The sequence below is a fragment of the Pleurodeles waltl genome, chromosome 7, assembly GCF_031143425.1.
Source record: "Pleurodeles waltl isolate 20211129_DDA chromosome 7, aPleWal1.hap1.20221129, whole genome shotgun sequence".
NCBI lineage: Eukaryota > Metazoa > Chordata > Amphibia > Caudata > Salamandridae > Pleurodeles > Pleurodeles waltl.
Window position 1 is genome coordinate 930,082,010 of NC_090446.1, and position 27,262 is coordinate 930,109,271.

General features: G+C 45.6%; 1 protein-coding gene across 2 annotated transcripts in view; it reads right to left on the reverse strand.

Moving 5' to 3' along the window:
* Positions 1 to 27,262, reverse strand: part of LOC138245736 (LON peptidase N-terminal domain and RING finger protein 1-like) — a 110,461-nt gene that overhangs the window by 40,945 nt on the left and 42,254 nt on the right. Inside the window, exons 4-6 of one of the 2 annotated variants that reach the window (XM_069199602.1) lie at positions 24,938 to 25,096; positions 24,706 to 24,817; positions 15,178 to 15,277 (exon numbers count right to left, since the gene is read on the reverse strand). In XM_069199602.1, the coding sequence (XP_069055703.1) occupies positions 15,178 to 15,277; positions 24,706 to 24,817; positions 24,938 to 25,096 (371 nt within the window). The remainder of the gene's footprint in view (positions 1 to 15,177; positions 15,278 to 24,705; positions 24,818 to 24,937; positions 25,097 to 27,262) is intronic. The other variant, XM_069199603.1, reaches the window with a different exon arrangement.

The following is a 27,262-nucleotide window of genomic DNA, read 5'->3' on the forward strand; positions in this document are numbered from 1 at the left end:
GAGTACAAAGACTATCTAAACAGTTCCCCAGCACGTGTGTTTTTATTTCTTGCTGTGAGCACATCACCATCCATTTTAGTAGATAGCTGTCAAACTGGTTACATGATCATCTGAGTTTGTTAGATATCCGGGTCAGAGACTGTTTCATATAGCAGGTTGTAAGGACTACAAATTCACAGTATGTCGCTACTTAATCATACGTCTCCCAGATATTTTAGCAGGGAGTGCATGCTCACCCCACCTATGGATGCTGGCACATGCAGAAAGCTATTAGAGCTATTGTAGGAAAGTACCATCTTGCCTGGCATGTTACCCCCATTTTTCACTGTATATATGTTGTTTTAGTTGTATGTGTCACCGGGACCCTGGTAACCCAGGGCCCCAGTGCTCATAAGTGTGCCTGAATGTGTTACCTGTGTAGTGACTAACTGTCTCACTGAGGCTCTGCTAACCAGAACCTCAGTGGTTATGCTCTCTCATTTCTTTCCAAATTGTCACTGACAGGCTAGTGACCATTTTTACCAATTTACATTGGCTTACTGGAACACCCTTATAATTCCCTAGTATATGGTACTGAGGTACCCAGGGTATTGGGGTTCCAGGAGATCCCTATGGGCTGCAGCATTTCTTTTGCCACCCATAGGGAGCTCTGACAATTCTTACACAGGCCTGCCACTGCAGCCTGAGTGAAATAACGTCCACGTTATTTCACAGCCATTTTACACTGCACTTAAGTAACTTATAAGTCACCTATATGTCTAACCTTTACCTGGTAAAGGTTAGGTGCAAAGTTACTTAGTATGAGGGCACCCTGGCACTAGCCAAGGTGCCCCCACATTGTGCAGAGCCAATTCCCTGAACTTTGTGAGTACGGGGACACCATTACACGCGTGCACTACATATAGGTCACTACCTATATGTAGCTTCACAATGGTAACTCCGAATATGGCCATGTAACATGTCTATGATCATGGAATTGCCCCCTCTATGCCATCCTGGCATAGTTGGCACAATCCCATGATCCCAGTGGTCTGTAGCACAGACCCTGGTACTGCCAAACTGCCCTTCCTGGGGTTTCACTGCAGCTGCTGCTGCTGCCAACCCCTCAGACAGGCATCTGCCCTCCTGGGGTCCAGCCAGGCCTGGCCCAGGATGGCAGAACAAAGAACTTCCTGTGAGAGAGGGTGTTACACCCTCTCCCTTTGGAAAATGGTGTGAAGGCAGGGGAGGAGTAGCCTCCCCCAGCCTCTGGAAATGCTTTGTTGGGCACAGAGGTGCCCAATTCTGCATAAGCCAGTCTACACCGGTTCAGGGGACCCCTTAGCCCTGCTCTGGCGCAAAACTGGACAAAGGAAAGGGGAGTGACCACTCCCCTGACCTGCACCTCCCCTGGGAGGTGTCCAGAGCTCCTCCAGTGTGCTCCAGACCTCTGCCATCTTGGAAACAGAGGTGCTGCTGGCACACTGGGCTGCTCTGAGTGGCCAGTGCCACCAGGTGACGTCAGAGACTCCTTCTGATAGGCTCCTTCAGGTGTTAGTAGCCTATCCTCTCTCCTAAGTAGCCAAACCCTCTTTTCTGGCTATTTAGGGTCTCTGTCTCTGGGGAAACTTTAGATAACGAATGCAAGAGCTCATCTGAGTTCCTCTGCATCTCTCTCTTCACCTTCTGCCAAGGAATCGACTGCTGACCGCGCTGGAAGCCTGCAAACCTGCAACATAGTAGCAAAGACGACTACTGCAACTCTGTAACGCTGATCCTGCCGCCTTCTCGACTGTTTTCCTGCTTGTGCATGCTGTGGGGGTAGCCTGCCTCCCCTCTGCACCAGAAGCTCCGAAGAAATCTCCCGTGGGTCGACTGAATCTTCCCCCTGCAACCGCAGGCACCAAAAAGCTGCATTACGGGTCCCTTGGGTCTCCTCTCAGCACGACGAGCGAGGTCCCTCGAATCCAGCGACTCTGTCCAAGTGACCCCCACAGTCCAGTGACTCTTCAGTCCAAGTTTGGTGGAGGTAAGTCCTTGCCTCACCTCGCTGGGCTGCATTGCTGGGAACCGCGACTTTGCAGCTACTCCGGCCCCTGTGCACTTCCGGCGGAAATCCTTTGTGCACAGCCAAGCCTGGGTCCACAGCACTCTAACCTGCATTGCACGACTTTCTAAGTTGGTCTCCGGCGACGTGGGACTCCTTTGTGCAACTTCGGCGAGCACCGTTTCACGCATCCTCGTAGTGCCCGTTTCTGGCACTTCTCTGGGTGCTACCGGCTTCAGAGAGGGCTCCTTGTCTTGCTCGACGTCCCCTCTCTCTGCTGGTCCAATTTGCGACCTCCTGGTCCCTCCTGGGCCTCAGCAGCGTCCAAAAATGAAAATGTCACTTACCCAGTGTACATCTGTTCGTGGCATCAGTCGCTGAGATTCATATGGTCTGCATTAGCTCGCCATCTGGTGTTGGGTCGGAGTGTTACAAGTTGTTTTTCTTCGAAGAAGTGTTTTCGAGTCACTGGACCGAGTGGCTCCTCCTTCTGTGCTCATTGCGCATGGACGTCGACTCCATCTTCGATTGTTTTCCCCGCAGAGGGTGAGGTAGGAGTTGTACTATAGTAATAGTGCCCGGGCAATGAAATGTGTAAGTATGTACCTATTAAAGGTTTAAATAATATATATACAAATGTACAAAATTGAAGGTAACTTCTGAACTGCTACAGGCTTCCGGGGAGGTGGGTGGGCCCATGTGAATCTCAGCGACTGATGCCACGAACAGCTGTACACTGGGTAAGTGACATTTTCAGTTCGATGGCATCTGTCGCTGTAGATACACATGGTCTGCATAGACTAGTAAGCAGTTATTTCCCCATAAGCGGTGGATTAGCCTGTAGTAGTAGAAGTTGTCTGAAATAGAGTTCTTAATACAGCTTGACCTACTGCGGCTTGTTGTGCGGATAGCACATCTATACAGTAGTGTTTGGTGAATGTGTGAGGCGTAGACCATGTGGCTGCCTTACATATTTCATGCATTGGGATGTTTCCTAAAAAGGCCATTGAAGCACCTTTTTTCCTGGTTGAATGTGCCCTGGGAGTAATGGGCAGTTGTCTTTTTGCTTTAAGGTAGCAGATTTGGATGCATTTAACAATCCATCTGGCTATACCTTGTTTTGATATTGGGTTACCTGCATGAGGTTTTTGGAATGCAATAAATAGCTGTTTAGTCTTTCTGATGTTCTTTGTTCTGTCAATGTAGTACATTAATGCTCTTTTGACATCTAATGTATGTAGTGCTCTTTCAGCCACAGAATCTGGCTGTGGGAAAAAAACAGGTAGTTCTACCGTTTGATTTAGATGGAACGGTGAAATAACTTTTGGTAAAAATTTTGGATTAGGTCGTAGGACGACCTTATTTTTATGTATTTGTATAAAAGGTTCCTGTGTTGTGAACGCTTGAATTTCACTTACTCTTCTCAGAGATGTAATGGCGATGAGAAAGGCAACTTTCCAGGTTAGGAATTGTATTCCGCAAGAGTGCATGGGTTCGAAAGGTGGGCCCATGAGTCTTGTTAGGACCACGTTTAGGTTCCATGAAGGAACAGGTGGTGTTCTTGGTGGTATAATTCTTTTAAGACCTTCTATGAATGCTTTGATGACTGGTATCCTATACAAGGAAGTTGAATAGGTAGTCTGCAGGTATGCAGATATTGCTGCAAGGTGTATTTTAATAGAAGAGAAGGCTAGCCTTGCTTTTTGTAAATGGAGCAAGTAATTTATTATATGTTTTGGAGTTGCGTCTAGTGGTTGTATCTGATTATGATGGCAGTAACAAACAAATCTTTTCCACTTACTTGCGTAGCAGTGTCTAGTGGATGGCCTTCTGGCCTGCTTTATGACCTCCATACACTCTTGGCTAAGTTGTAAGTGTCCGAATTCTAGGATTTCAGGAGCCAGATTGCTAGATTCAGCGATGCCGGATCTGGGTGTCTGATCTGTTGGTTGTGTTGCGTTAACAGATCTGGTTTGTTCGGCAGTTTGATGTGGGGTACTACAGAAAGATCTAGCAGTGTTGTGTACCAGGGTTGTCTTGCCCACGTTGGTGCTATTAAAATGAGTTTGAGTTTGTTTGGACTCCATTTGTTCACTAGATAAGGGAGGAGAGGGAGAGGAGGAAAAGCGTAAGCAAATATTCCTGACCAGTTCATCCATAGGGCATTGCCTTGGGATTGCTTGTGTGGGTATCTGGATGCGAAGTTTTGGCATTTTGCGTTCTCTTTTGTTGCAAATAAGTCTATCTGAGGTGTTCCCCAGAGTGTGAAGTAGGTGTTCAGAATTTGTGGGTGGATTTCCCATTCGTGGACTTGTTGGTGATCTCGAGAGAGATTGTCTGCCAGTTGATTCTGGATCCCTGGAATAAACTGTGCTATGAGGCGAATTTGATGGTGGATTGCCCACTTCCATATGTTTTGAGCTAATAAACTTAACTGCGTTGAATGTGTTCCTCCTTGTTTGTTTAGATAATACATCGTTGTCATGTTGTCTGTTTTGACAAGGATGTATTTGTGGGTTATGATTGGTTGGAAAGCTTTTAGTGCTTGAAAAACTGCTAATAATTCTAGATGATTTATATGCAGTTTTGTTTGATGTATGTTCCATTGTCCTCTTATGGTGTGTTGATTGAGATGTGCTCCCCACCCTGTCATGGAAGCATCTGTTGTTATTACGTACTGTGGCACTGGGTCTTGGAAAGGCCGCCCTTTGTTTAAATTTATACTGTTCCACCATAGAAGCGAGAGGTAAGTTTGGCGGTCTATTAACACCAGATCTAGAAGGTGACCCTGTGCTTGAGACCACTGTGAGGCTAGGCATTGTTGTAAGGGCCTCATGTGCAGTCTTGCGTTTGGGACAATGGCTATGCATGAGGACATCATGCCTAGGAGCTGTAGTATTGTTCTTGCTTGTATTGTTTGATTTGGAGACATGTGTTGAATGACTCTGTTGAAATTGTGAATTCTTTGTGGAGTTGGCGTTGCTACTCCTTTTGTCGTGTCTATTATGGCTCCTAGATATTGCTGTACTTTGCTTGGCTGAATGTTTGATTTTGCAAAGTTGACGGTGAACCCCAGTTTGTAGAGGGTTTGTATGACTTGATTTGTGTGGTTTGAGCATTGTGTGAGCGAACTGGTTTTGATTAGCCAGTCGTCTAGATACGGGAATACATGTATTTGCTGCCTTCTGATGTGTGCAGCGACTACTGCTAGGCATTTTGTGAATACCCTTGGAGCGGTTGTTAAACCGAAAGGCAATACTTTGAATTGGTAATGTATTCCTTTGAATACAAACCTTAGATATTTTCTGTGTGATTGATGTATTGGTATATGGAAATATGCGTCTTTGAGGTCTGGGGTTGTCATGTAGTTGTGTTTTTTGAGCAATGGTAACACTTCTTGTAGTGTGACCATGTGAAAGTGGTCTGATTTGATGAATGTGTTTACTACTCTGAGGTCCAGAATTGGTCTCAGTGTTTTGTCCTTTTTTGGTATCAAGAAGTACAGTGAATAAACTCCTGTGTTTATTTGTGTGCTTGGTACTAATTCTATTGCATTTTTTTGCAGTAGTGCTTGAACTTCTATCTCTAGAAGCTGTGAATGGTGTTTTGATAAATTTTGTGATTTTGGTGGTATGTCTGGAGGGAATTGCAGGAATTCTATGCAATAACCATGTTGGATAATTGCTAGGACCCATGTGTCTGTAGTTATTTCCTCCCATGCTTCGTAATATTGACCTATCCTTCCCCCCACTGGTGTTGTGTGGGGGGGGTGAGTGACGTGTGAGTCACTGCTTGTTGGTAGTGGTTTTGGGGCTTTGAAATCTTCCTCTATTCCTAGGGAATTGCCCTCCTCTATACTGGCCCCGAAAGCCTCCCCTGTACTGTCCCTGGTAGGTGGACGGTGCGGACTGTGAGGTACTGGCTTGTGTGGCCTGACCCCGAAACCCTCCTCTAAAAGGTGTTTTGCGGAAGGTGGTATAAGATCCTCTGCTCTGCGGGGAGTAGAGTGCGCCCATGGCCTTGGCAGTGTCAGTGTCCTTTTTGAGCTTTTCTATGGCTGTGTCGACCTCCGGACCGAACAGCATTTACTGGCATGTTAAGTACTGCCTGCTGAATTTCTGGCTTGAATCCAGACGTTCTGAGCCATGCGTGCCTACGGATGGTAACCGACGTATTAATGGTCCTTGCGGCTGTGTCTGCTGCATCCATAGAGGAGCGTATTTGATTGTTGGAAATGTTTTGACCTTCTTCAACAACCTGTTTTGCTCTTTTTTGTAGATCTTTTGGGAGATGTTCAATGAGATGCTGCATCTCATCCCAGTGGGCTCTGTCGTATCGCGCTAGCAGCGCTTGTGAGTTTGCGATGCGCCACTGGTTTGCTGCCTAGACAGCGACCCTCTTCCCGGCTGCATCAAACTTTCTGCTTTCTTTATCTGGGGGAGGTGCATCCCCCGAAGTGTGTGAATTTGCCCGTTTTCTGGCAGCCCCTACCACCACAGAATCTGGTGGCAGCTGAGAAGTGATGAATACAGGGTCCGTAGGAGGCGCCTTATATTTTTTGTCCACTCTAGGCGTTACTGCCCTGCTTTTGACTGGCTCTTTGAAGATCTCCTTTGCATGGCGAAGCATGCCTGGGAGCATAGGCAGGCTTTGGTAGGAGCTGTGGGTGGAGGAGAGGGTGTTAAATAAAAAGTCATCCTCTACTTGTTCAGAGTGTAGTTCCACATTATGGAACTGAGCTGCTCTAGCCACCACTTGTGAATAGGCTGTGCTGTCCTCAGGTGGTGATGGCCTAGTTGGGTATGTGTCTGGGCTGTTATCATACACTGGTGCATCGTACAAGTCCCACGCGTCTTGATCTTGGTCGTCGTGGCTCATGGCGGTGTGAGCTGGCGAATGTGACGGGGTGTAAGTTGGTGAAGCCGGAGTTACAGGTGGAGGCGAGGGAGGAGGTGTTACCGTCTTTGCTGTTTGTTGCTGAGGAGCCTCTCGTGCTACAAACTGAAGTGTTCTCTTTCTTTTGACAGGTGGAAGGGTACTGATCTTCCCTGTCCCCTGCTGAATAAAGATACGCTTCTGCGTGTGATCCACTTCAGTGGATTGCAGTTCCTGTTCGAATCTGTGTCCTTTCATTTGTGAAGACATAGAAAGTTCTTCAGTATAGGAGCCTGAAACTGGGTCTGTTGGTGCTTTTTTCGGCTCCGAAAACCCTGTTGTTTGTTTTTTCGGCTCTGAGGTAACCTTCCTCTTCTTTTGTGCCGAAAAATCTTGGCCTCTATGATCTTCGGCGCCACTGTCTCGGCGTCGATCCGTGTCGACACCGAACTCTCGGTGTCGATGCTTCTCTTTAGCACTCTCTCGGTCCCGAGGAGGCTGCGTGCCGGTGTCTCGACCGGAGTCGGACGATCTCGACACTGAATGGGCCTTTTTCGGTGCCGATTGTTGGTCACCGTGAATTTGGGTTGAGCCATGGCCGGTTGGCAGTGGCGTCCCCTGGGCCTTTTTGCCTTTTTTAATTTCTGATCTCGACGTCTTACTCACTGTTTTTGGATGGTCGAGTTCGTCGGAGTCTGAATCCTGGATGGAAAAGGATTCCTCCTGTTCCTCTTCTGTCTCGAACTGTCGATGCTCTTTTGGCGTGGACGCCATCTGCAGTCTTCTCGCTCGACGGTCGCGCAGAGTTTTTCGGGACCGGAACGCCCGACAGGCCTCACAGGATTCTTCGCTGTGCTCGGGTGACAGGCACAGGTTACAGACCGAGTGTTGGTCCGTATAAGGATATTTGTTGTGGCATTCAGGGCAGAATCGAAACGGGGTCCGTTCCATCGGCGTTGTTCTCCACGCGGTCGGGCCGACTAGGCCCCGACGGTGTGCCGAAATCTACCCCGAAGGGCACCGAAGCGCTTCGATGTTCAATGCGTTGTCGTATGTGTTTATCTCGAACCGGATCGCAACGATACCGTCGAAAATCTTCCGTTTTCAGCTATCTTTCCGTTCCGAAACTCGGAGCGACAGGAACACGTCCGAACCCGATGGCGGAAAGAAAACAATCGAAGATGGAGTCGACGCCCATGCGCAATGAGCACAGAAGGAGGAGCCACTCGGTCCAGTGACTCGAAAACACTTCTTCGAAGAAAAACAACTTGTAACACTCCGACCCAACACCAGATGGCGAGCTAATGCAGACCATGTGTATCTACAGCGACAGATGCCATCGAACCGCTAACCGCACGATTTGCAGGTAGCAAGGCTTGTTGGCGTTCTTTCGGCGGGAAAACACTTCTGCACGACTCTCCACGGCGAGAGGGATCCGTCCACCAAAGGGGAAGTCTCTAGCCCTTTTCGTTCCTGCAGAAACCTCAGCTTCTTCTGTACAGTAGAAGCTTCTTTGCACCCGCAGCTGGCATTTCCTGGGCATTTGCCCATCTCCGACTTGCTTGTGACTTTTGGACTTGGTCCCCTTGTTCCACAGGTACCCTAGATTGGAAATCCACAGTGTTGCATTGCTGGTTTGTGTCTTTCCTGCATTATTCCTCTAACACGACTTCTTTGTCCTTAGGGGAACTTTAGTGCACTTTGCACTCACTTTTCAGGGTCTTGGGGAGGGTTATTTTTCTAACTCTCACTATTTTCTAATAGTCCCAGCGACCCTCTACAAGGTCACATAGGTTTGGGGTCCATTCGTGGTTCGCATTCCACTTTTGGAGTATATGGTTTGTGTTGCCCCTATCCCTATGTTTCCCCATTGCATCCTATTGTAACTATACATTGTTTGCACTGTTTTCTAAGACTATACTGCATATTTTTGCTATTGTGTATATATATATCTTGTGTATATTTCCTATCCTCTCACTGAGGGTACACTCTAAGATACTTTGGCATATTGTCATAAAAATAAAGTACCTTTATTTTTAGTATAACTGTGTATTGTGTTTTCTTATGATATTGTGCATATGACACTAGGTGGTACTGTAGTAGCTTCACACGTCTCCTAGTTCAGCCTAAGCTGCTCTGCTAAGCTACCATTATCTATCAGCCTAAGCTGCTAGACACCCTATACACTAATAAGGGATAACTGGGCCTGGTGCAAGGTGCAAGTACCCCTTGGTACTCACTACAAGCCAGTCCAGCCTCCTACAGCTATTAACACCTTAAACATCTTCAAATCACACATGCTCACGCCTGGGATCTTATCCCGGGAAAGGCTCTCTTCTAACGAACAGGTTCACACTCTTCCCCTGTTGAGAATGACCACTGGAAAGTATTGTGTTACAATTTCAGACTGTGAATCTGAAGTTGGGTAGTAGGTGTGGTGTAGTCACCTGCACGCAGGATTTCTTTGTACATGGATTCATCACCCAGACAACACGGAACACATGCTTTATACTGCCCACCGTCTCTACATGGTGTTCAGAACCACCACCAGGTGTTTGAAAATAAACACAACCATTTTCATAGCAGACTGTAGTACCCTGATTGGTTAATGCGCTAATCGATATCAAAGTGCTGATACATTAAGTGCTCCGCCTGTCAGGAGAATTAATAGTACATATTTAACGACGCCCATAATGATGTAATCATTTTCCTGCATCTTGTGTATATTTTGCAATGTTACTACCACTCTAAAGTTTGCCTTCTTTTTCGCCTTGTTTAGCGGTCATAGATTTGAAATGAGTTTAAGTGTGCCAATCAAATTTAGTGTCAGAAACGGCACTTCATTGGGATGTGATCCATCTTGTGCTAAGGTGCTAGTTATATAAACCCCTATTCCAGGCTGTAAGCTTTTCTTGCAGGAGACATATATATTTACGATTCAGCATTCTGCACTTGGGAGGGCTGCATATGACAGTTTGGATTGGTTACAACTACTGGTTACTGGTTACTTTCTCGAGCAACTTAACTATTCATTGTGATAGCATACCACTAGTAAAGAAAAATGCACAATCCTTTACTGCCGGGGAGGTCATAGTTGGAGGGCTTGGGTTCATGAATTTGGTCAGATGTTTGTGGCACTAACCTTACACTATGTCCCTCTTTTACATTTGCACAGAGTCCCATAGAAAAATCCACTCTGCGAATGTCATTACACTGTCCGTTGTGTAGACTGCGGGATATCCCTTGTACGGCTCTTTTTGAGCAGCCTGCCTTCTCTCTGTTCCATGATGTTGGGTGGCTTGGCAAATATAAGTAGCTGCTCCACCCCACAATTGCTTTCAAAGACTTTGGCGCACAGGGCCATAAAAGCTGCTCCAGGGAAAGGCATGCTGTATATAGGAAGTGAATTTCAGGCCTTAACCCCAGCACTTGTAAGAGTGTATGGTGGTAAGGGAAATCATCTGTAGAGTTTTCTCGTAGAAAAATCACAGACATTCAATGCAGTGTGAATACAGGCTCTATGTATTGGTATTTAAACCTCACGAATACAGCTTGTAAGCAACGGAATGCTGCACGTCAATAAGGGATGAGAGACGAAGGGAAATGAAGTTCCACATTCTTTTTTGGTCATCCATGGAAACCCCGGGTCTCTCCTAGCAAGGACAAGAGCTTCTTCCACAGACTCCATCTCCAGAGTTATCTTATGGCACCTTTCAGTTTGTGAAGGCAATGCTTTACTGCTTTTTTCTTGCTATTTCTGGATATGACTTTAGAGTCATTGCATCGGTCACGCTGAGTGAGACAGAGGTAGTTCTATATTTTTCTCCGTAAGTACCCTATTTTCATATCAGATGATGTCCTACTCAAGGTGATATGCTGAATCAGTACACGTGTAAAAGGGGTCTGCGGCTGTGACTGTAAAGTGGTGCACCATAATTTCACTGACTTTGCTGAAACACGCTTGAAGAACAGATCCTTGGTTGCCCCGGCGAAGTAAGCTAGGGTTGGTCATAGAGGTTAGAGTGCAGGTATAACAGGCTTAATTTGGCTATTCTCTTCACATTCCGCGTCCAGTGTTAACTGGTGTAAGTTATAAGTTGAAAACTGCCTAGTATTCTCTGGTGTATGTTCACCTCTGCAAGTGGTTTTGCTTGTGTTGAGCAGTTGCGTGTTGCACTGCACATCTTTTCTGTTTAACATTTAGGGCTTGCAATGCACGCATTCTGTTCAAGATTTCTCTACAAAAATGTGCAAATCATGAGTAAAAGTACAAATGCATCAGGGGTTGTGAATGATTCAAAGGAAAATACATACGAAATTTAAGACCTTTACTAATGTTTTCTACAGGTTTCAATGTAAAACAGCTTTTATAAAAAAAAAATTAAAAAAAAAAAAAAAGTGTACGAGTTAAGGGAGGAAGAATGCTGCTCAGCGATGGTCCCGGTGAAATCCTCCGTGTTGGGAGGTAGAAACATTTCTGGCAGTAGAGCTGCTTTCAGAGGAGCAAACCAACAATTCGAAACTGACCAATGGTGCAATAAGGTCCCGTCGTAGCCTCTGGTTATTTTATTTAAAAAGTTCTAATTGTCCATTTCTGACATCTTGAGGTGAAGAGAGGGCACTTTAACACCAGCCAAGTGTCAAGGACCTTTTGGGCACTACTTGGTGGGTTAAGATTTAAACTCCCAGAAGACACAAGGAGGGTCCAAAGCACTGCTCAGCTGGGCTCTCTTTTGTTGAAGTCTTCTTGCGTCAGTTGTGTGCCTGGAGCTTAAGAGGAAGCTAGCTAACTAGCCTATGAAGTCCACTCTTCTGTGTTGGGTTCAAGTGGGAGCAGGTCCAGCCCTTGAGGTTTCTCTTCACAAGTAAAACAGCAGGATCTGTCATTCTTCTGAGTTCCAGTCCTTTGGTTTGACAATGCAGTCCTTCTGTTTTCTGGAAGATAGCCAGGGGTGCCACTTTTATGCCTGGTAGTAGCTTGTGGGTGGGGAAGACTCCATGACAGAGGTAAGATTCCTGCATGCAACCATACCCACTCATATCACTTCCAGAAGGTTTGGCACTAAATGCCACAGTGCGCCTCTCTGCCCAAATCAAAGATGTCAGAATCTTCCTCCCCTGGTTCAGTGCTATGGGCACGCGTCATACCAGTGTAGGGTGTCAAGAGTCCTTTAAATCACACATACATTATGCAGAGACAATGAACTAAATGTGTGTAAATCAGTGTATAAGAAATTTTACATAAGAGGATTAGGTCTACAAAAAGTGGAGGAGTCACATGTCATTCATACTGGTATGCAGTATATTTTAAGAGTAGTTTGGCTGCAGAAGCACAAACTCGGGATTTAAAATGTAACTTGGAGGTTGGGGAAGCTTTACTAATAAGAATTTGTTTCTACACACAAACTCTTTTAGCTAATGAAAGGCTGGGGGAAACAATGTTTTAACATATACATTGCAGTTTGCATGCAGCTCTTTAATGACAGTTTTTAGCTCAATGTGTTATAACAGAATTGTAACCTATGAACTGCAATTAACAAAAGGATCTACTTGACAACAGTGGTAACCCACTGAGCTATATCTACATAAAATACAATTCTGAGATCTGCATCTTACACGTTCTTTGTAGGAGGTAGATTAGCCTTATGCGCTACTTAATGATGAATCAAAACTGCCACCCCCAAGTTCAGAGCTTTGCAGTCCGCCTAAAGCCAGTCCTAGTACCCTAAAACTATATAAAAAATGTTTATACCACAGTACGAACAGAGAGCTCTGAACAGCTCTATTGAAGAAAATGGAGCAAATGAAACATAGTGCAAAAACATGAGCAGAAACATTCAGCTAGAGCAGTATATTTTTCATGCCGAAAATTACACAATTCTTAATTTTCTGCCAGAGCATGCGACTAGTGCTGCACATTTTCCAGATGAAGGGAATGCCACACGTGTTAGTGGAGTAACGAAACTTAAGGAGGGCCTCCCTGCAAAGTACATGGAGGCCTCCTTCCGAAATCACTCAGGAGCTTGCAGGCCAGGGTACTGTGCTGAGGAGACCTGAAGCTCGCCCCACCCGCACTGAGGGGGGCTTTGTTACGCCACTGACACATATTTACTTGTGGAGACATTTAGCAATGTGAACACACACAGGAAAAGAAAAGATATAGGATTTGACTGGTAATGCAACACAGATAAAACATGCATGGTGCAAAATCACAGGTAGCAGTAAATATGTATGTGGCAGCATCTCTCGGAAGAAGGGTGCAACATACTGAAATACCACCTTTGAAGAGGGTGAGGAGGCAAGGTTAAGGTGCAGTGGCAGTTCCTCTGCTATGGCTGAGAAGCATCGCCCCCCCTACCCAGCCCAACCCCCACCCCCCCACCAGCAGAAGCTGCAAACCTTGTTGTGAAAGGGGGGGAAATGGGGGTGATGAGCAGTAAGGAAGTGCACTGTGCACCCCCCCCTCACTGCATATGTATGTGTGGCCGGCCATCTCGGGCCAGCCAAACACACATGCACAGTAGGCTCTCTCCAGCCCAGCACTGTGTTGCCGGGCTGGAGAGAGCCTGCACAGGCTCCCAGTCTGCCTTGGAGCGCCCTGGCTGGGCACCCCCAGCCAATCCTGACACTGCTCTGACCAGCGTCAGGATTGCCTGCAGGGCAGGCTGGCAGCACTGCAGGACGAAAGAGCAGTGCGGCGAGAAGCGGAGGTAAGTTTTTTTTTTTTTTTTAAAGTTTATTAAAATTCCTCTCCCCAGGGCCCCACCCTCCCCCAGAACACCACACTACCCCCTGTAACCCCAGCGAGCTGCCACTGTTCAGGTGACGTATTCTTTACTCTTACTACATGTCAGGAGCTCTACTGTTTGTGTTCACATTGTGAAGTGTACGCAACGTCTTCCAGTGTAAACAAAACGATACCAAGATCAAATAAGGAGGCAGACTCTTGTCAGGGCTTTAATATTTGTATGACTGGAACAGGCGCTGCAGTTGGTTGTTTCAATGTAAAAGGGGTCTTTGAAGTTCACTGCATTTTCAACAAAGGGTCTTGGATGTTTACTGAACTCTCAACGCTGATGGTGGTTGCCCTTTGGCCACTACAGCTTTTTGTACTTAACCATGGCGCCATCCGTGGTGGTCTGTTGGAATCTACCATTTATCCAGAGTGCAATCAGAGTTTAGCTCCTTTATGCATGAACAAGAGGTGTTTAGGATGAAAGGCATTATAGATTTGGGTCCAAAAGAGCAGCTTCAAATGGAGGACGTGGATGGTACTGAGTAGAATTTTGAACTCTGGGTTTACTGGGCATCTTTGAGGGCTGCATAGAGGCACTGTGCAAGGTCATTTCAGGGACAAATGAATACTATGTTCCAACCACAAATTGGCAGTCTACTTTTATGGCTCTTTCCAATGAGTTAAGTTTGATATAAAAGTTGCTCTTGAAGTAATCTTTTGTTCAACATCAGCATCTTCTTTGCCAATTGACACAATTAGGGAGGCCCTTGCCAAAGTGTTATCCCGGACATACCCTTTGATTTGAGGCTGGCGATTTTAAGAATGAACACTTGGCAAGAATTTTCATGTCGAGTTTACACACGTTCTAGCTGTCATTTTTCAAAAACGTGTATTCTCCAATTCACACTGAAATACTGGTAAGATTCCAAATACAAAGTTTCACATAGCCAGTCATCAATAGCAAAAGACAACCGCACATCTTGACACAACTCTGCGGTGAGCTTCAACCAGGGTACCTGCAACATTCACATCTTCATTTTCAGTGCTGCCTTTAGGACATTAGAAAGAAAAATGTATCTGAAAGAAACCTTTGGGATAGGTTATGAAAATAAGGTATGCTTCAGACCGAACACCTATTCAGAAAAGGAAACTGAAATGAGGCTGAACTAAGCGATAATGCCGGAATTCAGAGAGCCCTTCGAGTCAATTGCCAAAGGGAGATTGTTACAATATTTTTTATTCAGTTACCAAGTTAGAAACTGCATGGCAGCTTAATTAAAAGAATACCACTAACTCATTCACGCTGCAAAATTTGGGTTATTCCACCCCATCCTACATTCCCCATCAACTCACGTTTCCAATGCCTGCTGAACACATTACACAAGATAAAACTCATGGATTCAATAAATCTGCCAATGATCAGTGGCCCCAGATCCTTGTCACCCAACCTAGTTACTGTCACGTGTTCCCTGTTGCCTTCTGTGAGGTTATAATCACTATCCCAGTTCCCAACCCCACCAGTTCTTCTTTCCCAGCTCACCTCACACACAGAGAGCATTCAAAATCCGCAGGGGACAGCAGATCTCGGAGGACCACGGAGCTGAAGTTGGTAGATCCCACAATGTCTTCTTGACGGGTATCTAAGGGCATAGAGTTCCAGAGAAAGAGTGAGGATGAAGCTTACCAATGACAAACCCTCCCCCTCATGCAGCTCCACAATCATCACTGCAGGACACCGTCATGATGTAGGGTCTTGGTCTATGCATGCGTTGCTGCACTTTTGATTCAGACTATCCTCACACAAGGAGAGACTTTGAATTCCTGTTCTGAAAAGATGAACGGGGAGACTTGACAAAAGGATGTTCATTTGAAAGACCTGTACAGTCAGTGTACAACTAGTCACAGATCCAACGTTCACACATGGAGCCTTAAACGTCTTTTACAACTGTGGCATGGAGTCAGTAACCCATTAGGCATTCAAGTTGGTGCTTATGAAAAATAAAAAGACATAACGGATTGGGCAATGCCCTCAGGGACCTCACATTAATCTCTATATACCCGATTTACAGGGAGAAGCTAATGGTGCATTTGCTAAGAAGGGAAGAGCTTGACAGTTGCAACCTGCCAGTCAATAACTGCTGAATTACTCTAAAAGAGGGCCAGAATATGATGGATCAACTGCTTGATCTAGAGAGGCTGAGGCGCCACCATGTGTGCTGGAGGTATCTGCTGAAAGACAATTTAAATAGTGCCAGACTTTCATGGTAAGGAAAGTATAGTGCCATAAACTCCCTTGGTATGAACACTACCCTAGCACAATAAGTCAATTATATATTCGGCCGATGGCAACATACTCCTCTATTGCGGTTACATTACTAGAGTCCACATTTGCTGGAGAACAGTCAGCAGAGATCAGCATTAGCAGATGTTCCAACAGATTTGTGCCTCCAAATGGCTCACTTGGTGGTGAATTCAGCCACATTATTGAAAAGCTTTTACCACCTGGTGGAGGACACAGTTTCTTCTGCTGCCTTCGAGAAGGGGGTTAAGGAATTTTAGGGTGGACTGATATTGAGCCAGTTGAATGTCTCAGTCAGGCCCTGTGTGTCTAAACCACCAGGGCAGCTTTTCACCATCAGCCACAGGTATCCGGGCTAGAGTCGCTAAAAGGACAGTTGGGCTCAGAAATGCTCAGCACGTAGTCTAAGATGTGACGTACAGATCCCCATCCCTACCAGAGTTTGAGGCGCTTGGTTGTAAATTACTAGTTTCTCAAATAGATTAGGGTGCTTCTATGAGCATAACAGGAACAGGGGAGATATGAACCCGAAATTCAGCTGGGAAATAAGAATATCCTGCAGGCATTATTGTTAAGAGATGCACTAGCAGCAGAATATTCTATCATTCTACGAGTGTGATGGTATTCTCTCCTGCAAATGTCTGGAGATACTGCATTTTGATTACTGATGTTGTTACAGGGTTTCCACTTTTCAGTTAAAACCTATTGTAACTGATAAAATACGATCAAAGGGAATATTAGCTTTTTAGTAGAAAATAAGAAGTTGCTTTGATTGCTTTTATTACTATATAACCCTTCAGCGTCAAACAGTGCCATTATGCAATTTTCTGTGATGGATAATACCACTGTGGATGACTCAGGTCATGGTAAGCCACTTAATATGCCCTTGTCGCCATCTGCAATGTCCCTGGGCCCCCAGGACCCACTCCCACACATTTCGGGAGCATAGATCACCTCATATGGCTACAGCTCAGTGTCCACTGCATGTTGCCTCACAAAGGGCAGCAGGTTTGCAGCTCAACTCGGAGCATACTGTCTCTGCAGGGCAAACAGCAACTTACTGATGTCATTCCTCTTCAATGAGAGTGGTAGGCAAACCGTCTTTCTGAAAGCTGACCTATCTGGATTTTGGCTACAAAGATCACTGTGCATATAGATTCCTCCACAATTAATGGCCTCACATAAAACACCACATTCAGCACTCCTGTTCTTGGGGTTACACTGTGATTATTTGAAAAACAGGTCTGTGACAGCTGTAGCCCTTCATGCACAATAAGGAGCCATAACATATACATCTTCAGTACACATGCACAATGAAAAGAGGTCCATACCCTGGTTTTTGGTGAAACTGTGCTGCTTTTTTTTGCATTCGTTAACAAAAATGTTGAGTTAGTGAACTAGCTGTCAATAGTAAAGCTCAGAAACACGAAGAGACAATCACAGCTGTTTGTTTGCTAGTATGTGCTGCAGATCCTTCAATGTCAGCATCTATCTTGGCCTAAGAATCAGCTAAAAAGGCTTCATGCAAAGCATTCTACTCAGTGCTAAAAATAAGATGCATCATGGACATAAATTTGTAATATTAATGTCACAAAGTTGATTTTTATTTAAGTATTTCACTTTTCACTGAGCCGTAGAAGCTACTACCAGGCTCTACCTCCCTACAGTGGCAGGGAGTAGGTTTCCAGACCAGATTTTGGATGTGTCCTTCGGAAGGATGAAGTTATGCCTACCTGAATTTTGCCAGTGAAAGCAAGAGCAAGATGGGAGAATTGTACCTGCTTTGTCGCTCTGTATGTCTTACCTTGGAGAACATGAAATGTCCTACTGATGCAAGTGAGGAACGCCAGCCAATTTCTCATTTAAGCTTCTGCCCTGAACACCACTGATCACTTCTTCTACAGCTCGGGTACAGGTTTGCTACATAAAATTAGCTTAATAAATGGATGGCTTCGATTGAACCGACCTTCGAGGACTGCATTATTGCGGTCTTTGAATTGATGCAGAGCAGTCAGCTCAAATGAAACACCGACAAAATGGAAATTCTTTTATTCGGGTCCCTCTTGATAAATTGGTGGGAGACATCGGGCCATGCCACCCCACCTCCCCAACTTCTTTGGTGGCAAAAAAATCTGGGGGTCAAGCAGGACAATCTTCTGTCCATGCAACCTCAGATTTCTGTGCTACTGGGTCAATGCTTTGGGAAATCCCTTATCTCAGAAATGAAAATGTCACTTACCCAGTGTACATCTGTTTGTGGCATCAGTCGCTGTAGATTCGCATGTTTTGCATAGCTCGCCATCTGGTGTTGGGCCGGAGTGTTACAAGTTGTTTTTCTTCGAAGAAGTCTTTCGAGTCACGGGACCGAGTGACTCCTCCTTTTGTCTCCATTGCGCATGGGCGTCGACTCCATCTTCGATTGTTTTTCCCCCGCAGAGGGTGAGGTAGGAGTTGAATTGTAGTAATAGTGCCCATGCAATGGAGTGACTAAGTATGTACTTATTTAAGGTTGAAATGATATATATATACAAATAGTTGAAGGTAACTTCCGAACTGCTACAGGCTCCCGGGGAGGCGGGTGGGCACATGCGAATCTACAGCGACTGATGCCACGAACAGATGTACACTGGGTAAGTGACATTTTCAGTTCAATGGCATCTGTCGCTGTAGATACGCATGTTTTGCATAGACTAGTAAGCAGTTATCTCCCCAAAAGCGGTGGCTCAGCCTGTAGGAGTGGAAGTAGTCTGAAACAATGTTCTTAATACGGCTTGACCTACTGTGGCTTGTTGTGCGGATAACACGTCTACACAGTAGTGCTTGGTGAATGTGTGAGGCGTAGACCATGTGGCTGCCTTACATATTTCTTGCATTGGGATGTTTCCTAGAAAGGCCATGGTAGCACCTTTCTTTCTGGTTGAGTGTGCCCTTGGTGTAATGGGCAGCTGTCGTTTAGCTTTAAGGTAGCAGATTTGGATGCATTTAACTATCCATCTGGCTATACCTTGTTTTGATATTGGGTTTCCTGCATGAGGTTTTTGAAATGCAATAAATAGTTGTTTAGTCTTTCTGATGTTCTTTGTTCTGTCAATGTAATACATTAATGCTCTTTTGACATCTAATGTATGTAGTGCCCTCTCAGCTACGGTATCTGGCTGTGGAAAGAACACTGGAAGTTCCACTGTTTGATTTAGATGGAACGGTGAAATAAACTTTGGTAAAAATTTGGGATTAGTCCTTAGGACAACCTTATTCTTGTGTAGTTGTATAAAAGGTTCTTGTATTGTAAACGCCTGAATCTCGCTTACTCTTCTTAGGGAAGTAATGGCGATGAGAAATGCAACCTTCCAGGTTAGGAACTGTATTTCGCAGGAGTGCATGGGTTCAAAAGGTGGACCCATAAGTCTAGTTAGGACAACATTTAGGTTCCATGAAGGAACAGGTGGTGTTCTTGGTGGTATAATTCTCTTAAGGCCCTCCATGAATGCTTTAATGACTGGTATCCTATATAGGGAAGTTGAATAGGTAGTCTGCAGGTATGCAGATATTGCTGCAAGGTGTATTTTAATGGAAGAGAAAGCCAGGTTAGATTTTTGTAAGTTAAGCAAGTAACCCACTACATGTTTTGGAGTCGTGTGTAATGGTTGGATTTGATTAATATGGCAGTAGCAAACAAACCTCTTCCATTTACTTGCATAGCAGTGCCTGGTGGATGGCCTTCTGGCTTGCTTTATGACTTCCATACATTCTTGGGTAAGTTGTAAGTGCCCGAATTCTAGGATTTCAGGAGCCAAATTGCTAGATTCAGCGATGCTGGATCTGGGTGTCTGATCTTTTGGTTGTGTTGTGTCAACAGATCTGGCCTGTTGGGCAATTTGATGTGGGGTACTACTGATAGGTCTAGCAGCGTTGTGTACCAGGGTTGCCTTGCCCAAGTTGGTGCTATTAATATGAGTTTGAGTTTGTTTTGACTGAGTTTGTTTACCAGATAAGGAAGGAGAGGGAGAGGAGGAAAAGCGAAAGCAAATATCCCTGACCAGTTCATCCATAGGGCATTGCCTTGGGACTGCTTGTGTGGGTATCTGGATGCAAAGTTTTGGCATTTTGCGTTCTCCTTCGTCGCAAACAAGTCTATTTGAGGTGTTCCCCAGAGTTTGAAATAGGTGTTCAGAATTTGGGGGTGAATTTCCCATTCGTGGACCTGTTGGTGATCTCGAGAGAGATTGTCTGCGAGTTGATTCTGAATCCCTGGTATAAATTGTGCTATTAGGCGAATTTGGTTGTGAATTGCCCAATGCCAAATTTTTTGTGCTAGCAGGCTTAACTGCGTGGAGTGTGTGTCCCCCTTGTTTGTTTAGATAATACATTGTTGTCATGTTGTCTGTTTTGACGAGAATGTATTTGTGAACTATTATTGGTTGGAAAGCTTTTAGTGCTTGAAAAACTGCTAGCAGTTCTAGGTGATTTATATGCAGTTTTGTTTGATGTACGTTCCATTGTCCTTGTATGCTGTGTTGATCGAGGTGTGCTCCCCACCCTGTCATGGAAGCATCTGTTGTTATTACGTATTGTGGCACTGGGTCTTGGAAAGGCCGCCCTTTGTTTAAATTTATGTTGTTCCACCATAGAAGCGAGAGGTAAGTTTGGCGGTCTATTAACACCAGATCTAGAAGATGACCCTGTGCTTGTGACCACTGTGATGCTAGGCACTGTTGTAAGGGCCTCATGTGCAGTCTTGCGTTTGGGACAATGGCTATGCATGAAGACATCATGCCTAGGAGTTGTAATATCATCTTTGCTTGTATCTTTTGTGTTGGATACATGCGTTGTATGATGTTGTTGAAATTTTGGATTCTTTGGGGACTTGGAGTGGCTACTCCTTTTGTTGAGTCTATTATGGCTCCTAGGTATTGTTGTACCTTGCACGGCAGAATGTTGGATTTCGTGAAGTTGACGGTGAACCCTAGTTTGAAGAGGGTTTGTATGATCTGATTTGTGTGGTTTGAGCACTCTATTAACAAATGGGCCTTGATTAGCCAGTCGTCTAGATATGGGAACACATGTATTTGCTGCCTTCTGATGTGTGCAGCGACTACTGCTAGACATTTGGTAAAGACTCTTGGTGCGGTTGTTAGTCCGAAAGGCAATACCTTGAATTGGTAATGTATTCCTTTGAATACAAACCTTAGGTATTTCCTGTGCGATGGGTGTATTGGTATATGGAAATACGCGTCTTTGAGGTCTAAAGTTGTCATGTAGTCGTGTAGTTTTAGCAATGGTAACACTTCTTGTAGTGTGACCATGTGAAAGTGGTCTGATTTGATGAATGTGTTTACTATTCTGAGGTCTAGGATTGGTCTCAGCGTTTTGTCCTTCTTTGGTATCAGAAAGTACAGTGAGTAAACTCCTGTGTTTATTTGTGTGTTTGGTACTAATTCGATTGCATTCTTCTGCAATAGTGCCTGCACTTCTATCTCCAGGAGATTGGAATGATGTTTTGTCAAATTTTGTGCTTTTGGTGGTATGTTTGGAGGGAATTGTAGAAATTCTATGCAATAACCATGTTGGATAATTGCTAGAACCCAAGTGTCTGTAGTGATTTCCTCCCATGCTTTGTAATAATGACCTATTCTTCCCCCCACTGGTGTTGTGTGGAGGGGGTGAGTGACATTTGAGTCACTGCTTAGTAGTAGGGGTTTTGGGGCTTTGAAATTTTCCCCTATTCCTAGGGAATTGCCCTCCTCTATATTGTCCCCGAAAACCTCCTCTGTACTGTCCCTGGTAACTGGACGGTGTTGCCTGTGAGGTGCTGGCTTGTGTGCCCTGACCCCGAAACCCCCCTCTAAAGGGTGTTTTACGGAATGTGCTGTAATTCCCTCTGCTCTGCGAGGAGTAGAGTGCGCCCATGGCTTTAGCAGTGTCCGTGTCCTTTTTGAGTTTCTCAATCGCTGTGTCCACTTCTGGACCGAACAGTTCTTTTTCGTTAAAAGGCATATTGAGAACTGCTTGCTGAATCTCTGGTTTAAATCCAGACGTTCGTAGCCATGCATGCCTTCTGATAGTTACAGATGTATTAATTGTCCGTGCAGCTGTATCTGCAGCGTCCATGGAGGAGCGTATTTGGTTGTTTGAAATGTTCTGTCCCTCCTCAACCACTTGTTTTGCCCTCTTTTGTAGGTCCTTGGGCAGATGTTCAATGAGATGTTGCATCTCATCCCAATGGGCTCTGTCATAGCGCGCAAGTAGTGCCTGAGAGTTAGCGATGCGCCACTGGTTTGCAGCTTGTGCTGCGACTCTCTTACCAGCTGCATCGAACTTGCGGCTTTCTTTATCTGGGGGTGGTGCATCTCCAGATGTGTGGGAGTTGGCCCTTTTCCTAGCTGCTCCTACAACAACAGAGTCTGGTGGCAGCTGTGTAGTGATGAAAACCGGGTCTGTAGGAGGCGCCTTATACTTTTTTTCCACTCTTGGTGTGATTGCCCTACTTTTGACCGGCTCCTTAAAGATTTCTTTTGCGTGCCGGAGCATACCAGGGAGCATAGGCAGGCTTTGGTATGAGCTGTGGGTGGAGGAGAGGGTGTTGAATAAAAAGTCATCCTCGACCGGTTCTGAGTGGAGGCTTACATTGTGAAATTGTGCTGCTCTAGCCACCACTTGAGAATACGCAGTGCTGTCCTCTGGTGGAGATGGCTTCGTAGGGTATGCCTCCGGGCTGTTATCTGACACTGGGGCGTCGTATAAGTCCCATGCGTCCTGATCTTGGTCACCCTGGCTCATGGTGGTGTGAGCTGGGGAATGTGATGGAGTTTGTGCTGGTGAGACATTAATTACAGGTGGAGGAGAGGGTGGTGGAGTAACCTTTTTCACCACCTTTGTTTGTGGTGTTTGTTCAGTTTGGAACTCCAATCTTCTCTTTCTTCTAATAGGGGGAAGGGTGCTTATTTTTCCTGTCCCCTCCTGTATGAAAATACGCTTTTGCATATGGTCTACGTCAGTTGATTGTAGCTCTTCCTCAAACCTATGCTTTCGCATTTGGGAGGTTAGCGATTGCTCTTCTGTATAAGAGCCTGAAACTGGGTCGGTTGCAGTCTGTTTTGGCACCGAAACCCTGTCTGCATCTTTTTTCGGCTCCGAGGTGACTTTTTTCTTTTTCGGGGCCGAAACCTCTCGGCGTCGATCTTCGTCGGTGACGCTGTCTCGGCGTCGAGCCGTGTCTACACCGGTATCTCAGTGTCGATGCTTGTCTCCAGTACTTTCTCGGTCCCGAGAAGGCTGCGTGCCGGTGTCTCGACCGGAGTCGGACGATCTCGGCACTGTTTGGGCCTTCTTCGGTGCCGACGGTCGGTCACCGAATTTATGGGTCGAGCGATGGCCTGGTGGCAGTGGCGTCCCCTGGGCCTTGTAAATCTTCTGAGTGGTTTTCGACGTCTTACTCACGGTTTGTGTATCGTCGAATCCTTCGGAGTCCGATTCGTGGATTGAAAAGGTTCCTTCCTCTTCTTGTTCCTCGAACTCTTGGTGGGCTGTCGGCGCGGACGCCATCTGAAGTCTTCTGGCTCGACGGTCTCGGAGTGTTTTTCAGGACCGGAACGCACGACAGGCCTCGCAGGTGTCTTCACTGTGCTCAGGTGACAGGCACAGGTTACAGACCAAGTGTTGGTCTGTATAGGGGTATTTATTGTGGCATTTGGGACAGAAGCGGAACGGGGTCCCTTCCATCGGCGTTCTTCTGCACGCGGTCGGGCCGACCAGGCCCCGACGGGGGATCGAAAAACTACCCCGAACGGCACCGGAGCTCTTCGATCTTTCGACGCAGTGTTGAATCGAACTACGCCGATCCCGAACGCAACAATACCGACGAAAATCTTCCGAAATTAGCTATCTTTCCGTTCCGAAACTCGGAGCGACAGGAACACGTCCGAACCCGATGGCGGAAAAAAAACAATCGAAGATGGAGTCGACGCCCATGCGCAATGGAGACAAAAGGAGGAGTCACTCGGTTCCGTGACTCGAAAGACTTCTTCGAAGAAAAACAACTTGTAACACTCCGGCCCAACACCAGATGGCGAGCTATGCAAAACATGCGTATCTACAGCGACAGATGCCATCGAACATCTCTTATTTCCTGCCTTTACATAGCAGCAGGATTGTGATCCATGATCTGATCACATTGTGCCTGGATTAAGCGAATACTCTCTGTCTTTAATCAATCAGTTAGGGCGCCTTCAGGTTGTTGAGAACGCCACTGCCAGGTTCATAATGTGCTTGCCCAGTCGTACTTCGATCTCTCCTGATTTCAGTTATTTGCACTGGTTGCCGGTTAGGAAGCGGATCTTATTTAAATTCCCTTGTCTTGGTTCATAGGGCAAGGCTTCAAGCCAGCCCAGGCTATCGAGCTAGGAGGATTATTTTCTATTACCCCTCGAGAGCAATGCGGTCAGCATCTGGGGCGGTGCTGGTTGTTTCCTGTATTAAGGATCTAAGAAAGGGAGGCAAAGCATGGAACAAGCTTCCATGTGATCTTCAGAAGATTCCTCTAGAGGATGTCCTCAGAAGGCAACTGAAAACCTGGCCCTTCTCCTCTAGGGAATAGGGCTTCTGTGCGTATCATTATGCTCTCAGCGCCAGGACATTCTGAGCAGCTGCGCCCTTTGCAAGTCATTCATTCATTCATTTGTTAAATGTGTTGGTCACGTGCAGATTCCTTAAACGCTGAATTTACAGTGTATCAAAATTACAAAGTACTTCGCAAATGGTGTCATTACTAACCTTCAGTCTTAAAATGCTTACTTATTCTTTCTTCCCCCGAGTTTTCCCCGTGTTCATGCGCCTTGTGTTTAGTAGGCTCGCCACTCTGGGTTCCCTGCAGTCGTGCATCAGGCTGGCAGAATAAAAGCAGAAGCTAGCTTTCACTACAGACAATCTTTACCATCACTTAACATATGATATGAGGTTTAGATTGATGACAGATTCAGCTACATACAGTACAACACAACAGTACCTTCCTGTCGAGAGGACCCTCTGCATCTTCAGCCAAAGTGGCACTTAATGGCACAATCAATGCTTTTGTCTCTGGACTCCAATGGTCAAGGTACTGTGTGAGCAACCTGAGAAGAGCTTCAGGAGTGTCCGGAAGTGGTGACACATCAGGATGGAGAAGCTGAGATCCAAGGAAAAAGATCAAGGTGCATAGTTTAGGCAACCATACTCATACAGGTGCAAGTGGTTGTCCAAGGTCTTGGTCAGCAAAAGTGAAAATATATGCAGCATCAGACATCACTTATGTCAAAGTGACCTACTTTGTACACTTAGGGCAGCTCTTCTGTATATGAACTCCACCTGCAAACACAGAATTCACATTGCTTCTGATACTGGAACCCACAATTGCCATTGAAATGAATATGCATTGGTTCTGAAGTGCAGCTCCTGCTCCTTTACAACAGTATACCTTAAATACAGACCTACGAAGATACCTACACTGCTACTCAAAATACTGGGTTTACTTGTACCATCAATGTAACTAGGCTCAGCCAGGAGATATGTGAACTCTGGATGGCATCAAGCTGTTTGGCAATAGCTCTATTTTCCTTGGTACGTGCCTCTAATGTCAAAGCTTTTGTGAGGTTTACTGTCCAAGGTCCCAATCTGCAACATTTGCCTCAAGACACGTCTGTCTAAAGTCTGACACCACCATGGCATCAAACTTTCACTGCTTACAATAAGCGTACTATTTATCTGTAGTTTCTATACAATATAATGTGATAAGCTCAACAAAGCGGATTATTTCTTTAATTTTCATTAAATTGTACTCGCTATAACGCCTAGCAACTTTATTGGTGGATTATGCAACTGGAATATTTTGTTTCACAGTGTGGAACAAACTACACATTTCTGTAACCTCGTGATAAAAACAATAAAGATATTTAAAGGCTGCCTAAAGTGTGTTATTAACCTTCAACATTAAAACATCTGTGCAACTTCAGAGATAAAGCTGCAGTTTAACAACACATATTTGTAGGCCACCTGGAAAGTAAATCGCGTACATACAGTTCCCACCCGAAGGATCGAACACCAGTCGGACCTAAGCTATGTTACTGCTGTCATGGGCCACCTCACACCTGTATCTCCCACACTTCAGTTTATCTTACAGAACTGCTATATACAGTAGAACGTGTGTCACAGTTCAGATTCCTTAACCCTCTGTTTTCAGTAAAGGTCACCACAATCCTCAGCCCCAGTAAAGGATCTGGTAGCACTACATGATGATAGGCCAGTGCATAGGGAGAAAGTGGTGCAGAGAGGGACAGAGTATACAGATACTGGTGTCAAGAAAAGGAAACTTTGAAGAAATCCTTGACCTGGAGATGGCTTCATCAGTTATGGGGGACAATCCAGGAGAGCATGTATAGGATAAGGTAGCAGAAATTAGGGCCAGGAAAAACCAAGTCACATGAATGAAGCATGAGAAAACCCACAGGTGTATTACGGGTATGGGAGGAAATTGTGGACATGCAATTCAATTGAGGAAACATGGAGCAGGTAAATACAGGCCAGAGAAAATCACAAACGTGGGACAAGAAGTTTGGGGGAAAAAAAAGCAGACAAAGGATAGGGAATGATTGTAGGAAAGTGCTAACCAGGACCCTGGTGATTGTACTCTTGCCCTCTAAATTTGGTTGCATGGGATTTTGCACACCCCACAATTGGCATACTGGTGCACCCATAAAAGTCCCTAGTATATGGTACTTAGGTACCAGGGGTTATCCATGGGCTGCAGCATGTATATTGTGCCACCCATGGGAGCCCATGCAAAATGTGTCTGCAGGCCTGCCATTGCAGCCTGCGTGAAAAGGTGCATGCACCCTGTCACTACAGGTCACTTCACCAGCTCACTGCAAGTCATCCTTATGGTAGGCCCTCTTAAAGGGCCAGAGGGCAGAGTGCAGGTATCTGTGTGTGAGGGCACCTCTGCATGAGCAGAGGTGCCCCTACGAACTCCATCTCCATTGCACTGGACTTCGTAAGTATGGGGAAGCCATTTTACTTGTGTACTGGACACAGGTCACTACCCTGTGTCCAGCTACATAACGGTAACTCCGAACCTGGGCATGTTTGGTATCAAACATGTTGGAATCATACCCCAATACTATTGCCAGTATTGGATGTATGATTCCATGCACTCTGAGGGCTCCTTAGAGGATGCCCAGCATTGCTCCTACCAGTCTTCTGGGGTTTTCCGGGCAGCCCGCGCTGCTGCCACCCCTCAGACAGGTTTCTGCCTTCCTGCTGCTTGACCAGCTCAGGCAGAGGAAGGCAGAACAAAGGA